This window comes from Taeniopygia guttata, chromosome 19, assembly GCF_048771995.1.
Source record: "Taeniopygia guttata chromosome 19, bTaeGut7.mat, whole genome shotgun sequence".
NCBI classification, from domain to species: domain Eukaryota; kingdom Metazoa; phylum Chordata; class Aves; order Passeriformes; family Estrildidae; genus Taeniopygia; species Taeniopygia guttata.
In genome coordinates, this window is record NC_133044.1 from 5,697,200 (window position 1) to 5,713,607 (window position 16,408).

The 16,408-nt window shown below is 45.3% G+C and overlaps 1 protein-coding gene across 7 annotated transcripts in view; it reads right to left on the bottom strand.

Moving 5' to 3' along the window:
* Nucleotides 1-16,408, bottom strand: part of RFFL (ring finger and FYVE like domain containing E3 ubiquitin protein ligase) — a 30,034-nt gene that overhangs the window by 3,436 nt on the left and 10,190 nt on the right. For 4 of the 7 annotated variants that reach the window (XM_030287794.4, XM_072937224.1, XM_072937227.1 and 1 more), the window contains 4 exons: nucleotides 8,013-8,197; nucleotides 3,492-3,890; nucleotides 1,897-1,983; nucleotides 1,348-1,555 (listed from right to left, as the gene is read on the bottom strand). In XM_030287794.4, coding sequence (XP_030143654.3) covers nucleotides 1,348-1,555; nucleotides 1,897-1,983; nucleotides 3,492-3,890; nucleotides 8,013-8,192 — 874 coding nt within the window. In that variant the 5' untranslated portion in view covers nucleotides 8,193-8,197. Of the gene's footprint in view, nucleotides 1-1,347; nucleotides 1,556-1,896; nucleotides 1,984-3,491; nucleotides 3,891-8,012; nucleotides 8,198-8,908; nucleotides 8,962-13,716; nucleotides 14,336-16,408 lie in introns of those variants that run through there. The other 3 variants (XM_072937225.1, XM_030287796.4, XM_072937228.1) reach the window with 3 other exon arrangements.

Here is a 16,408-nt window from a genome sequence, read left to right on the forward strand (position 1 = left end):
TCTTAAATCTTGGATCATCCATAGAAGACAAAGCCTGGAGAGATGTGTTTAAGAAAACAACACTACTTTGGACAGCACTGAGAAACAAATGTGTGAAATCAAAGTGTTAAAGTAAGTTTCTCATGTAAGTAATTTACAAATATGTGTATTTTCTAAGAAATCCCCTCAAAGTGCAAACTGGCACCTGGAAAATCAAGCTAGATATCTTCTCTGCTCATCTCTGTCCCCCTCAGACGGACCTGTGCAGGCCCAGGAACATTCTGGTGGTGAGAGAGTGAAACCCCAGCTACCCACAGCTGGGCAGCCCTGGCAGCCACTGCTCTGAGCACATGCCCTGAATCTCCCAGCTGCTCTTTGCTGGCAGTTTCCTGCCTGGGCAGGGCATTTCCCTGCTGGCTTTGCCAGGTACCACAAGCCAAGAGATAAGAGCTCAGCATATCCAGTCATGTCCAGCCACCCACCAGCTGGTGTGAGCGTGAGGCAGTGCCCAGTGCTGGGGGCATGCACAGCCCTTGTGCTGCTGCTGCAGGGCTCCCAGAACTCTCTCCTCAAACAACAACAAGGACTGGTGAGCAGAGCTCAGCTCCTTTCGCTCTGTACAAAACACTCCCTCCTTCCTCCTCACTCTGCTGCACCAGAAATGTCAGGTAAGTTCTATTTCCTTGTAGAGCTGTCCATAAAAGGCTAAAGCTGGAAAACAGGCCCACATTTGCTAAGTGTGAAAAATGCATATTTTATTATTGGCTTTTTGCAAATGTTACAATGAATATTATATGTGTAATGTTAGAAAGTTATGCTGTATTAATTCTCTTACGTAGTGTATTAAATGTAGGTTTAGGTTACAACATAATGTTAAAATAGAAACTCTGTGATATAGGATTTGTTACAAGCTCAAGCAGGAAGATGAGATAATCAAGAAACTCTTCACACAGAGATGTCAGCGAAGGGGGCCCATAAAAAGTTACAGCCTCCTTATCAGAAAAGACAAAAATTCTTCCACCTCTTCTCCATCTTTGTGGAACCAACAGGATTAAGGAGAAGTTGACAAAAACCAGAAAAGTTCTTAATTTGCAAGGAATTTATGCATCATGTATGAGATATATGAATATGCAACAGGCTATTGCTTTTAAGGTTATTCCTTTGTTCACAAGGGATGCTTTTTGTGACTTAGCATCCGAGAGCATCTGGACATCCATAATTCTTTGCTTTTTATTGTCTTGTAGTTGTCCTAACTCTAAATTTTATTACTCTAACTGTATTACTATTTTTATAATCATTTTATTATTATTAAACTTTTAAAATTTTTAAAAACCAAGTGATAGGCGTTTTTCACACTAAGTCTCTCACCTAGATGTTGAAGGTCCTTCTCTCTGTAGAGGCGAGTGACCCTCTCCAGCAGCTCCCACTTCTCACAGCAGCCTTTGTAGTTGACGAAGTTGCGGGCGAGGATTTCCTTCAGCTGGCGCACGGAGAGCGCGCTGATGTCCCCGACGCTCGTCAGGTCAGACAGGGAGGCCTTCCTGCCCAGCACCGGGTTCTCCTCGGAGTCACTGGACTGGCAGGGAGCACAGAGGGAATCATTCTTGCCCTCAACACCTTGAGCTACAGTATCAATCAACTTCCAGCATGTGTGTTAGCAGGAATTCAGGTTTGGATGTACAGAGAAGTGGCTACTCTGAATTCATCTACCAGAAACACAAATTTTGGGATAGAACTTATCAATTTCTGCTATGGTGTCCAAGTGACACCAGTTCTTTCTGTATGTGGAGGACAAGATGATGCTACAGAAAGCATTGACTGGGTTTGGTCAGCCTCAGTTGCTGTTCATGTCTGGTAGCAAATCCAGCCCAGCAGACCTGGTATTCCCCCTGCCATCCAGTTCCAGCACACACAAACCTGTATCTCATCCTCTGCTGCTGCTTCTTCTGCTGCATTCTCAGCTGCTGTTCCATAGGCTGGGCTCGGAGGCACGTGGCCATTGGCCTGGAAGAGGAAATGAAGCTTTCACCAGCTGTGGGTTTCTGGAGGGAAATCAGGACAGTGTCACTGCAGTCCCTGACCCCTGGAAGGACACGGGCAGGACAAGGCACAAGCCAGGCACACACAGAGGGTTTTCCCTGTGCAGCACTCACACAAAGTAACACTTGCTGCAGCTGAGCCTTTAAAGCCCCAGTTCAGAACTCCAGGCTGGATCAGGGGCAAACCAAATGCACACACCAAGTTTGTAAATGTGTATGTGCAGTCCTTCCCCGAGGGTCACACGGTGCTGTGGTGTGATGGCAGAGCTCCCAGTGCAAGGCTCTGCAGAACCCTCCTCTAGCAGCTCAGATCTTCACACTAAGCAGGCAAACACCTCCTCAGGTGGGCTCTGGAGTGGGCAAACAGGAGACACCCAGTGAGGGAGCAGCAGCAAGAGAGCTGGAGGAGAAACGCCGGGCAGTTGCTTTGAACTTGATCAAATGAGCAGTGTAATTTCAGCTGACTCACCCCCAGCAGCCACTGTTCCCTCTGGTTTCCTACTGACAAAGAGACTGTAATGTTACCATCCCACTTACCCAAGTGGGGACTTGTTAACATTCACAGAGCCCAAGAATAACAATCAGGATCAAAGAGCCTGAACTGCAGCACCATGTCATGCAAGTCAAGACAAGAATCTGAAATGTATCATGGGGCAGTGAGGGAAGAAAGCAGAGCTGGTAAAAACTGGAATGGCAATATCCAGAAAACCAGGGAATGAAAATGCCTTTTAATGATTTGTAAAAAGCATTCTCCCAGGAGAATTCTTCTTTTGAACTAGGTAAATATGCTGAGGAAGCAGAAGGTACACACATTTTCACAGCTCTGGCCCACAGGGAACTGAATACACCCATTCACTTTGTAACAGGACAAGGAGCAGATGTCAAACACTGAGTAAACTTTCCCTAGCAGAGAGCAGAAAGACAAACAAAGCAAGGTCAATAAAAAATAATTAAACTCAAATGCCCCTGCCGAGGTTCATCAGAACTGCAGGTTCATCATGAACCAAGACTGCCAACAGACTCAGGGTTTGTCTTCTATTGATGTGAGTGCAGGAGACACCACAAACCTCACCCATCCCCCATCACCTCTGAGCAGTTCCAGATCCGAAACTGCTTTAGACTGTCCTTGTTATCTGGCACAGGAATTAAAGAGCAGTATCAACTACTTAATTACACCTACAAACATGTCAGCAAGTACCAAAGGAAGCAATCACAGGAGCATCTTGTGGCAGTGGAAGTGTGGAGCAGCGCACCAGAGAAAACACATCCCAGAGCAATGATGATGTTCTGAGAGTGAATGCTCGAGATATTCAGCACTGCCCACCAAATTATATTCCATAATGAACAGCACATCACAGTTAGTGACAGCAAGTCACAGCTTTACACAGCAAAACCACATGCAACATCCTAGTAGTTAATCCAAAAATGGAGATGAATGAGTGTGCAAAACATGATTCTGGCCAGAGATTGTACCTGTTGGTGTTCCTGAGCTTCTGAACTTGAGATGGAATCTGCAGACACTGAGGACTCATCGTGTGAGGTAGGAGAGGCTGGGCTGGTTGCGGGGTGACTCACAAAGTCTTGCTGTTCACTGGTATTAAATGTGTTTGTTCTTATCTGATCTTCCTGGGTAATTGCAGGCTGCTGGCCAAGGATCAGGAATACCAGGTCCTCCTTTTCACGACAGAGCTCTGTGGAGATCTCACGGAGGGCCAAGTAATCTCGCAGATCCTTCACCTTCATCTTGATCAGCTCCTCCCGCTGAAAAGCCGTGGCTCGGAAGCGCTGGCAGAGGTGGCAGAGCAGGGGCCCACCCTCGGGCTGGTTTGAGCAGGATGTGCAGAAACTCTTCTTGCAGTCCAAGCAGATGTGCTGGGAAGGAGAGGGGAAGGAGAGGGGAAGGAGTCAGAGCCAGCCCGTGCCCTGTGGCAGCAGCACGGCGGCGGTGCAGGCAGCGCTCCCCTCCCGGCCGCAGCCGAAGGAAGCAGCCACTGCTCTTAAAAGCACAAAACCCCTCAAATCCATTAAAAAGTGCCAAGTGGTCACCCCTGTTCCTAGAGGAGGAAAAGGATTGATCCCTGAGCAACCACCACGTTTCTCAGTTCTTAGGGAAGCCCCACTCCATCTACCCAGAATGAAATGTGATATCCTGACAAGATTCCCTCACACACAGGAATTTTCTGCACCTGCTCATGCAGTTTAAGCCAGAGGAAATCAGGAGATGGAGGCAGCAGACTTGTGAGTGAATTCCAGCTGGTAGTGCACATTGCTCTGTACATTAAGAAGCTCAGCACTGAAGGAACTAGTTAAAAAGCATTTCTCTTTCATAAATACCTGCTATGAATGACATTCCTCCCTCCATTTTTTCCATTGCAATTTGCTGCAATCACAAAATGAATCTTGGTTTCACCGTAAGAGGGACAGGGAACAGCCAGATCTCACAGACATCAAAGAATCTGACGTTTGTTTATACAAAAACAGCTTATTTTGAAAACAATATGCACACTTTATACCAGTTAGTGCTAGACAGAAAGTGTTGGAAGTTTTGGAAATATGCCCCAGACAGTTAAAACCTTTACAGATTTAATTATGTTGTTAAATGTTTCTGTTTGATACTGGTTCTGATCTTGCCACTCAGGGCTTGATTTTCAAAAGTTCCAAGCACTCACAGTCCATGCTGACTTCTGAAGAAATTTGACAGTTCAACCCTTTGGAAAGACAAATTCTACGTTTTCCAATAGGAACAGCAGCAGAACAGCCACATTATGTGCCTGCTAAAAAGTCCTGAGGGAAGAAATAAGTGGTTCCAGTGCTGGTTAAAAATGCCAATTCACAGTCTCAGAGAAGCCAAGCACCTCCGTGAAATCCTGACATCCTGATCCTTCAGAGCTGTGCAAGGAAAAACACACAGGTGAAGTTGCAGAAGTAATAAAAACAAACTCAAAGACAAAAAACTGATATATGAACTGCTCTAGTGAATGAAGAACATCCCAGCTGAAAGGAAGCAGATGTTTTACAGGGTGTAAATACACCACTTGCTTACAAAAGCTCTTTCTGATGCCCTTTTCAGCCTGAAACCCTCCCTGCTCCCCAGTTAGCACCTCCAGGCCTCTCATTTAGAGCCTGTACTACACTCACAGTGCCACTTACTGGAAAGAATCCCAATTTCCTGCTCAAGCATTTTAAGACATTAACATTTCTACCACAGAGAGAAACTCTTGAAACCGTATCTCAAAACTGCTGTTTGGGGGCCTGCCAAGGAAAAGCAACTTTCACCAATCACAAAGCAAGGCAGGAAGGGCAATTTCCACAGAACATCCAGTTTGGAGGAGTTTTCCTTAACTTCATCACCACAAAAAATTAATATGTAATTGGCTTTTTGTGACCCTGTGATTGCAGGAGCAATCCTGTTCCTCAGGAAATTTTCAGAGCAGAGACAGGAACTGATGGCTGTGCATGCCTAGAGCAGGGGAACAAAACAAATCCACAAAGGCGGAGAAGTGGAAATTACCCTGTTGGTAACACTTGTCCTCTGAATCTCCCACCTCTGACATGGGAAAAATCAGATTAATTGAGATTTAAAAACCCCAACAACACAAAAAATGCACAAAACAACCCCAAACCCCGAAGCAGCCCCACTTTTCTCTGGCAGGGGAAGGTTGGCCTGCAGGTTGCCAAACTGGCTCCAGAGAGAGCCCCTGTATTGCCAAGGACCTTCCACCAGCCAGAAAACCCCTACTCGAGCACTCCCATCTTAAAGTATCACAAAGCAAACACAGCACAAGGGCTCTTCTATCAAACATGTCCTTGCAATTACAGTAATCCTGACCCAGTTATCAAAGGATACATTTGGGAAGTGAAAATAAACCCAGGCATGTCTCTGACATAGCAGCTCAGCACTAGGACTTATCTTCAGAGGAAAAAAAACAAGCTCCCCAGCCTGTCTCTGAGCACCAAGTGTTTAAACATGGACATTTTGGCTACATCTCAGCATCAAGCAGCTCTTACAGCTTCACTGAACTCTGACTGGAAGGGCACTAATTCAAGGCATTGTGATCTTCAGGATTAGTTTCAAATGTTGTTGTACATTAAAACTTTCCTAAAAGGTCAGGCCACATCTGACTGCTGCTCACTGACAGCACAGTCAGCATGGTCAGACATCCCTGAAATGCTTCATGTGGGAGTTTTTGTTGGTTTGTTGGGTTTGGGCTTTTTTAAAGCAATCTAGGCTTTCCTTATGGTCACCAGTGCAGAAAGAATTAATTTTTATCCCCTGTATTTCAGAATAAACATTAACTGGACACTGGAGTTCAAAGGTGCTGCCTCTCCCAGGAGAGAATGCAGTTTTCCATGCTGTCCTTGCAGCACAGTGAGATTTCATACCCTGCTCCCTGCATAGCAACAGCACTGAGGAATTCCCATGGCTCACAAACACACCAGTGTGTTCCAAGGGATGCTGTCACTCCCTCAGAGACCTGATGGGTGAGCTCTGGCAGCCCCTCCTGCAGCTGTTCGGCATTCCCACCTACAGCACGGGGCTCCAGTCACCCCCAGAGATCACTGCTCAGGAGCTGGGGCAGCAGGAAGGTGGGAGGAGGTTTGGGAGCCCCCTCTGGAATACAAACTTCAATTTCCCTGACAGCCTGGAGCAGGAGCAGCTGGACACGAGCACAGCTACAGACACCAGATCCCACAGGAAAAGGGGGAAGCTGCTGAGGGCAGGAATGTTCTCAACAGCTTTAGCAGATCCTCTACAATTTGTGCACGAGAGCATTCCCTCTCCTCTCTGAGCCAGAGAGCTCAGCTGGAGCCTTTGGTGGCTCTGTACAAGACACTGCTCTAAGGGCAGCTCATACACAACAGGTATTTAGGAGATACTGGGGAAAAGAGAGCTGTGCTGCTGCTGCTGAGCTCACAACTGCCTGAAATGGTTTCATTTCAGAATTATCTCCATCCACTATTAGCAACCATGCCCAACAGCAAGTGCTGGGTCCAGGGTCATTCTCTCCACAAGTATTTGTGAGGACATGTGGCTTAATGAGGGCAATGTCAAAGACAACATTACAGAGCAGGCAGGGCCCCACTGCAGCTGACCCAGCACCAGAAGTCTCAGCACACTCACACCCCACAATTTATCACCAGAGTTTGATTCCTGAAGCAACTGCACTTCCCAGTGCAAAAATGCATCAACATCCCTGTTGCCCTGGGAGTAGACAGCAGCAGCTCTGCCAAGACCCACCATTCCTCAGATGTGTGTCCTCATGCATAAATAAAAAGTGCAAGGAAAACCAATTTATGAACTTTCCCATATAATTTAAAAGGGCTGTGGTCAGAATTCACAATTATTTTTAAATTCTCACATACTTAAGTTCAGTATCTATAGATCAGACACTTCTTAAGCCACAGAGTGTGGACACAGAACAATTTTCCTCACTGGAACATTTTCAAGCAGAATTAAAGGACCCACCATGACCAAATAATGCCCCAGGCAGGGTTTTCTGTCAAATTAAGTCTTGTGGTACCAATTATTTTGGCATTTATATACCCACAAATCAAGTTTACAAGTAAGATAAAATTGATCTGGGTTTGGTCTGGGGCTATTTTTGCTCAGCAGTTCTACACACACACCCTCAAAAAACTTCACTGGCTTTTAGTTTGAGCAACAATAGTTTGGAAGTTCTTCAAACATTATTAATCTTCTTGCCACAATATTTTTTTTAAAGTACATTAGTGCTTTTAAGTAAGAAATTTAATAACTTATGCTCAAGTTAATGCTTCTTTAAGTGATTATCAGCAGTTTGGCTTTCTCATTGAAGGATTTCCAGTCCCAGTAATGATGCCTGTTAATTGTGACAGAATGACTGCAGACCCAGAAGCAAGGTGAGCTGTCTTCTCCCATATGGAATGTCCAGATCTGAAGATATATGTATCAAATGTGTGTGTCTGTAAGTAAATGAAGGCAGCTGGGCCTGGCAGGGCAGGCTGAGGACTCACCTTGCTGGAGGAGCTGTCGAAGTGCATCCCACAGGCTTTGCAGCTATGCTCAGGAGCAGTGGGAGAGGGGAAGGAGCTGTAGCCGGGGTTGGAATAGGCCTGGGCTCGCGCTGCCGCCGGCGGCTGCATCTCCTCGGGGGAGCCATCCACACAGAACCAGTTACAGCAGCTGGCCCACATAGTACCTGCAGGGAAAACAGCTGGCAGCGCTGGCAGGGACACAGGCTGCCAGCTGGGGTGACAGCACAGCAGGACACGCAGCTCAGTGCCCACCCATGGGTCACTTCCAACAGCACGTCTGTTGGTGTTGATCCTTCCACAACCCCACACATGTGGGGGTCAGCATGATGCTGCTTGGTGAAAAGGGACAAACAAAGATCAAAAGAACTTTATTACTGTGACTTCATAGAGTTTAGAGACTACAGTGAAGATAAAATGTATGTTCCACTTGGCTACATCAGATTCTGAGTTTGCTTTAACAGGCTGTTTCTATTTCACATAAGGATGTAATAATGCATCAGGAAAAGAACATAAAAGCTCAAATTATATGGCACAGAACAGTTAAATAAAATCAGCAGCAGGATCATAGATGGCTATTCCTCAGCTTTATCCTAAATCCTTCTACAGATTTACAGCTACAAATCCAAAAAGATAAAATAAAAGCAAGGACAGCTGAGCCACTGATTTCACACACTGCAGTTCTAGGCTGAATTTACAGCATTACAAGGCTAAATCATCACACAGCAGGTCAATGTCAGCGATGTAAGAAAATCAAATACTGGCTTTGGTAACTTGCTTGGGAAAACAACTGGAGCTGAGACACAAAATCAAAATGTTTATTTTTTCAAGTTAGATTTTATATGTATGCACACATACACACACAAACACACACTTACCAAAAATCCTAACACAGTCCACTGCAAAATACTCAGTTCCAAAGTCTTCTTAGACCACCTCTGCTGCAATATTCCAGAAACACACTGCTATAAACTTGCTTTTGGGAGTTTACAAAGAAATCTGAATTCATCTGGGCATTCAGTTTCTGGAGCTCACACCATGTGTCATCACTTATGGGTAAACTGAATACAAATTGCCTCCTCTGCATTTCTGCTCTCACATGGGAGCTCCTGAACTGTTTCTTTTATGTCTTAAAAATTAGCTCCCTCACTGATAGTGTTCAGCAACCGCTTGATTTTATAAACTTCTGGAAATAAAACATCTCTCAGCTGCACAGCCAATTCATTGCTTTTTACTCAGTAAGTATTGCCACTGTGAAACTCCAGATTCCCAAGGGAGCAGGACTGGGAAGGGAATCCTAAAGGTTATTGGGTATAATATGCTCTTTTTTGAAGCTGTGCTGAAACGTTGGGTCTGATGTACTTTAATTGGGAAGCTTTTGCACTCTGGTGCTGTTCCAGTATCTGTTGCTTTAGTGGCATCTTTGATCCTGTCAGAACCTGGCTGAATCTGGCTGGTCAGAGTCCCTGCTGTCCTGGCAGATGCCTTTCAAAGCCCACAGTGTGAGCTCAGCCAGGAGCCCTCCCTGCAGGCTCAGCACATTGCAGAGTTTAAATACAAATCTACACGTTCACACCATGGATTCACGGTGGAGCTGATGTGCTCATTGCTGCAGTGGAAATGACACTTGGGCTGGCACCCAGATCCCAATTAATAGTGTGGATTGCACTTAGGCTGGCAATGAGATCCCAATAAATACATGGAGGAAATCACTGCAAGAACAGAAACAGTCAATCATCCATCTCTATTAGCTTTGCCCTGCAATCAAACACGCACTTTAGATGGCACAGATAAAGAAACAATTACCCTTTTTCTCTCTGCATGTTAATTTCCAAGCTCTTTGTTCTAATCAGAAGTTAACAGAGCCTTTCTTTTGCAAAAATACAGAATTCCTACTTGAAATCACATTCTTTGGAGGGTTAATTTGTTCCTAGGAATCACAAATCTAAACAACATGAAAGCTGCACAGTCCAACAAGCATTCACAGCCTCCACAGCAGTGGAAAACTGCATCCAGAGTTCAGCTCCCTTCCTGTTTCAAGGACCCCTGCAAGCTGAAGGCCACCCACGATAACAGAATACACAAATGCTACTGCCTGCCCCCAAAAACTTTGTTTTCCTAAAAAACGACAGCCTACTAATTCACTCTGGAACATTGCAACACATCAAACATTGAGAAGCAAAACACAAGGCAGTGCAGAAACTGGGATAAAATGAGGCAGAGCTCAGCATTCAGCTGGGGTTGCAGCTCTGTTATTGCCAGGAATTAAAAGGCCAACAAAAAGCTCGGATGTTGCGTTGGAAGAACCTTATCCCTGCTCAACTACAAAAGCATGGAAGGGAAATGCCTATAAACAAACAACAAGCAGGACTGTCCTCTGATCCGTAACATTTTTCCAAAGGTCTCTCTGCCCTTAAATAGAAAGGAGCACAAATGTAAGACACCTCTGTAGGTGGCTACAGCTGCACTAAGACAGCAGCAAGAAATACAGGTAAGATTCAGCAGCTGCCTCAAGAGGGATTTTCCATTTTTCTGGACAGGATCAGCTTCAGAGCCAAGGAAATGAGCACTGCCACTGATAGAGGACTTGAAATTACAAGCAGAATGCCTCAGTGGAATTTCAGGATGACAATTTCTTTGATAACTCTACAGTGTTTGCTACAGCAAAATTATTCACTTATTTATTCTCTTACCCACCTGGAGGTATGTGGTCAGCACAGTCCAGGAATTGCTCATTTCCCCAAGAGATGGATGGATGATGGATGGATGGATGGATGGATGGATGGATGGATGGATGGATGGATGGATGGATGGATGATAGATGGGGGATGGATGGATGATAGATGGGGGATGGATGGATGGATGGATGGATGGATGGATGGATGGATGGATGGATGGATGGATGTTACAGATGTGGCAGTCTGAGGGTCAGAACCAGAGAGTCCTGCCCTGTCTAAATCCTGTCAATTCCCTGCAAAGGAGCTGCTGTTCTGTACCCAAAGAGCTCCACAGTACATCAAAGTGACAAATTAATGCCAGACAAAAGAACACCCAGTGGAAAAAGCTACTTATGTGTTGTGCTCCAGGGTTGGGAAAATACAGTAACTTGGCTAATAACAGTGTGACAGCTTGGAAAACTTAGTGACAGCATAGATTTCAGAACATCTTGAATAAAAGATGTGGACTCACAGGCAGAGCTGACATTACAGGCACTTCTGATAGCAGCATTATCCTTGGACAAGGTGCCTGCACTGCCCCATGGAGCCACAGAAACAACTGCTTGAGCCACAGAGCTGAGCTGGGTTTGGCAAACTGGAAGTTCCGTGGCAGGAACCCAACAGTGACTGCTGGCAGCCAAAAAGCACCTGCCCTAAATCCTAAGTGTGCGGTGTGCTTGGAGCATCTGCCAGGGCAAAGGGAGAGGGAGTTTCATCAAGGGTGGAGACACAAGATCAAACATCTACCCCAGACCTGCAAACACATCCACCCACATGGCAATCAGCACCCTGGGAAGGGGCTGTTTCATCTTCTTTTTTCAGCTGCTTTAAGGAAAGCCAGAAGAAATCTAATAAATGGCAGGGAGATGCTTCCCATGGACAAAGTGGTGCCAGCACTCCACCATGCTCTGCTGGACTGCTTTCATTGATCTGATTATTTATTTTTCCAGTATGAAGCCGTGCATGCCATGACTCTTTTGACTGGATTTAAACATGAGAGTGAAATTCATTTCATCACCAGTTCATTAACACGTTCTACACAACGCCACAAGTTCTATAGTAATTTAATTCTGAAGGAAATACCAGTGATGTCAAAGTGTTCCTCCCATACATAGTTGAAGAGAGGATTCATAATGCAGCCTTGGATTTTTATACTTACCATCTTCATTTAAAAAAGTGTTTGAACTCAGGTTCTCACTCCATATGCAATATCACTGCCATAACCTTGCTAGCTGGAGTATCAGGGATCTCAGCCTCCACACAGGATTTATTACACATGCTGTTTGGATTTCATCAAAGGCTAGGCTGTGGCTGCAGAGGGAAACTGTGGTTTATGTTTGAATATAAAATCTGCCTTTATTTTCCTAAGGGTACAAACAACAAGGGACTAGAGCAAGCAAAGGAACATCTCAGAATCAATGAGCTTCCAGCTCTGTATAATAAAGCTCTTGAGGACTGGGTCTGGCTCCTTTTCATGACTGCTTAGGAATTCAGCAGCTGGAATGCAGCAGCACCAAGGAGACACTTGAATCAAGGGATCAAAAGGAACTGAGCTCCCAGAAGCAGCTGATTCTACTCCCACATGAGAAGAAACCACAGCAGCAAGTAGTTCTGCTCCTGAGAGGCCTTTAACCACTGGAGCAGCAGGGCTGGTGACCCTTGGGGCTACTGCAGATGGAGCTGGGTGCCAAAAAGGGAGGGAGATGGAGGAGAGCAGCTCTGCCAGGGCTGCCCTGCAGTGCTCTTTGCTCATCAGCCCAAGAGCTGCCCTCACACCTCCTCTGCTCACCACAGTGAGCTGCTTTTCCACTGGCTCCCTGAACCCCCAGCTCCTCAGCCATCAAGAGACACCCTCCTTTCCTTCCCCCTCACAACCTTCTTGGGGCCTTCAGCACCTGCAGTGAGCAGCCACAGATGCTCCACAACAACACACACTGTCCTCCACAACTTTCAACACAACGCACCAACCCTGGGATAATGCTGATCACACCATTAGCTCCTGCCACTTCCAGAAGATCAAGGAAATTGTTCAGGAGCACAAAAAGCGACACTGTGGCTTTAAATACTCATGTATTGATAAGTCTCTATTAAAATTATTATTTTTGTTATTAATCCATGCTATAGCCCCTGTAAAATGAATCAGATTTCATTTTGATGAATAATGTTTGAAATGGTTGAAGTATTTAATGAGTTAACCACCTTGGTGCCCCATTAATAGTGTCGCACAATTGCTCATTGTTACAATTTACTATTTTTTTTTTAATTTCAACAAACCTGCACTGATAAGAAATGCCTTGCTAAAATTAGTTTCACTAATGACCTACTACTTCCAAACTGAATTCAGAGTGAGGTCAAAAAAACAATATTTGCTTGATAACAGAGCTATAGAATAATCTGCTCAAATGCCACTTATGCACAAAGTATTATTTTTATCAGCCTTTGTCCCAGGCACAGACCTGAATTATGATAAATGGGAGCAGCCATATGTTGGGACAGCTGGAAAAGTCAGCAAATGAGCCACCTGCAGAAGGCACAAGGGAAGGAAGCAGGTTGCCAGTCTGAGCATGACATTTTACAGACATGGTGTCTCCACCAGTACAGAGCAGGAGAAAAGGAAGAGAAGGGACACAAATCAATCATGAGGAATGTATGCCTAATTTACTGTACCAAATAACTGGACTGAGACTGTCAGATTTTTATCTAGGGATAGGAAAAAATATGTTTATGACTAAAGGTACTAATTCACCTGCCCAAGGTAACAGCATGCACACCTTGAAAAAATGAGTGAATAAATACCAGCACTGGATCACAGCTAGAAACAGGAGTGTTCAGGTGGGGAGACACAAGAAATTGTGTTATGGAAGGAAGAAACACATTTCCATTTTGTTCTGTGCCTTTCAAAAGCCTGGAGATATTTCCCATCTCTAATCATCTAAATATGCAACACAGACAAACATTTAATTGCTCACCAGTATGATCAGCAACTTTGATGTCAGTTTAAAACTCTTCAGGTGAGGCCCTGCTCAGCTACAAAGGCAGAGAGCTCAGGTCAGTTCGCACAGAGCGCTCAGAACAGGGCGTCCAGGACTTCTGAGTCCCTTTGGTTGTGATCCTGTGCATCCAGGAGTGCCTGTACTGCCTGGCACATCAGGGGATGCCCTTGAACAGCACCCACATCCTCATGTCCAGAGGCTGGCCAGAGCAGGCTGGCACTGGCACCCCATTCCAAACGCTGCCTACACCTTCCCCACGGAACACGCGCAGTCCCTGGCTGGAAGCGCAGCTTGTGCCCAGCAGCAATAATCCATCTTCAGCCCCTCTTCAACCAACACAGCTGCACCTGTGCTTCTCCACGCTGCGGATGCCTCCAAAAGCCTCTCTGTGTGTGGGCTGGGGAAGCTCAGCAGATCCCACCAATGCAGGCAGGAGCAGATCCCGGAGCGTGGCACACAGCTGGGTTCGGCAGCGCCGCGGCTCCGAGCGTGCAAGCCCAGAGGAAGGGAACCTGGCCATGCACCAGCATTTTAATGAAGGAAGTGACATCCATTTACCACAGAGCAGAGAGTAAACAGGGCAGGGTGCAAGGCAGAGCAGGAAAAAGCTGGAATGGGGCCACAGGCATTCAGCACAGCCACACACAGCTCTGCTGAAACGCCAGCGCCTTCAACTGCTGCTGAGCCCAGAGAAGCACCAAAAATCACTTCCCCCTTGCATGGTACAGAGGAAACCATCGTGCAGACAAAGCTGCTTTTATGCTGCTATAACCTGGTTTACATTGAGCAGACCATTTGCCAGGTTACCCCTTGGAAAATTGGCTTAGCTGAGAGGAAAATTATGAGCTCTTATATACATGAAAAAAATCCAGCAGGTATTCCAAGAGCATTCTGCAGCTGCAGCAGCGCTTATCAGTACTGCCAGCAACACTTGATGCTGTTCAGGAGGTTTACAGACAGATCTCCACCCAAAATCCCACCAGCACTGTTACAAGCACGAAGGATCTCAGCTGCAAGCACCTCTTTGAATCTAGAGAGCTGCAATTCCCATTTGAAATGGAGAAAACGGTTTTAGAAAGCTGTGTAATTTATAGAGCATTGCTCAGAAAGCTAATTCCAAAACAGACACCTTCTCAGTTGACTCCCAACTTTGCACCTGGAATTGCAAATGCAATTATTGCCCACTTTCCCTCTACTCTGTAGCACAACTAGCACCAAATTTCCCCCATTTTAATATGAGAAGCTCGAAAATCCTGGATTGGATACCAGAGGTATTATTTTAATATAAACTGTTTATTTTGACCCAAAGTTGCATTTTATATATTGAAAAATATTTAGATAAAAAGTTCTTTTTGCTATCAACTGTAATTAGGTCTCAAGACATCTGCCAAGATGGAAAGTCAACTGCCTTTTTCTTTGCATGTCAGTGACATTCTCCCAGCAAGTTAACAGAAACCAAAACAAAGGGATTATTGAAATCATGTGATTTTAGAAAATTATTTTTCTTACCCAGTCTATCTCAATTCCTTAGTCCCATACCCGTTCCCAAGGGACACACTGTGACCTCGGGCTTATCTCCCTTCCACTCTGCTCTTATGCTGAAAAACAATTCAGAAAGCTGCTATGCTCTTTCATACTGGTTGGATATTAATCAGCAAGGCTGAATTAAATCAGTTGCAATTATAGCATGAACCAAGTCAGGAGGAGAAGGAGACTCTGGAGAAGCAAGATTCCAGAGTACTGTTTTGTTACCATTCCCAGCATCCTGCATGGCTTGATGTGTCTCTATCCTTAGCCTAACATCCAAAAGTATCACTGAAAGTGGAATCTCTCCACCAAAACCTCAGCAAGGAGAAGTCCAGGAATCCTAGACCATCCCCTCCCAGCTCAACCACTCCTTTTCATTATGGAGAAAAAGCTCCATGGTGGATTTTTCTCTCCATTCATTCCTTTCCTTGCAGGTTTTATTGAATACAGCTGCATGGGTCACTGCTAAAACTGTAATTCCAACAGACAGCAATAAACTCTCAATGAAAACCTGAGCATTTAAATAACTGTGCAGCTTCCCTAACCAGCCCTACTCCAGAAAGGGTCTATCCTATCCAGATTTCACCTCAAAACCCACCTCAACCACTCTTCCATGACATCCACGTGGCAACAGCTGGGGGAGGTTTCCTGGATCTTTGCCCACCTGGAAGTCAGAAAGAGGCTCCAAAGGCTCAGCAGGAGCTTTTCAGGGAGTCCCCCTCCTCCTCTCCAGAATACAAATACCTCCCTCTCTCAGCAAATTTTACAATGCCCAGAATAGAACCTTGCTGAAAATAAGTTTCTGCTGTGCTGCAAAACACTGCTGTGACTCAGTGACTTCAGTGGTTGGTATTGCAAACAAACAGGAGCAGATCCACAGTTTAACCAGGGAACAGCTTGGAATCCCCTCTGCTGGAAGGTGATTTCACCACGGGAGAAGATAACCACTGTCAGATGGTTTAATTTATACCCTTTCTCCTAAATGCTGGAATTCAGGGAGCTGGAGGGAAAAAAAGGGGAGGAGAAAGGATAAAAATTTGTATTTTCATCACATCTCAAGTTCCCTACTTCAGGTAAAAAGAGATCAAGCTATTTCCATTAGAATCCCTGGCCCCAAAAGCCTATGGTTATAGTCACACAT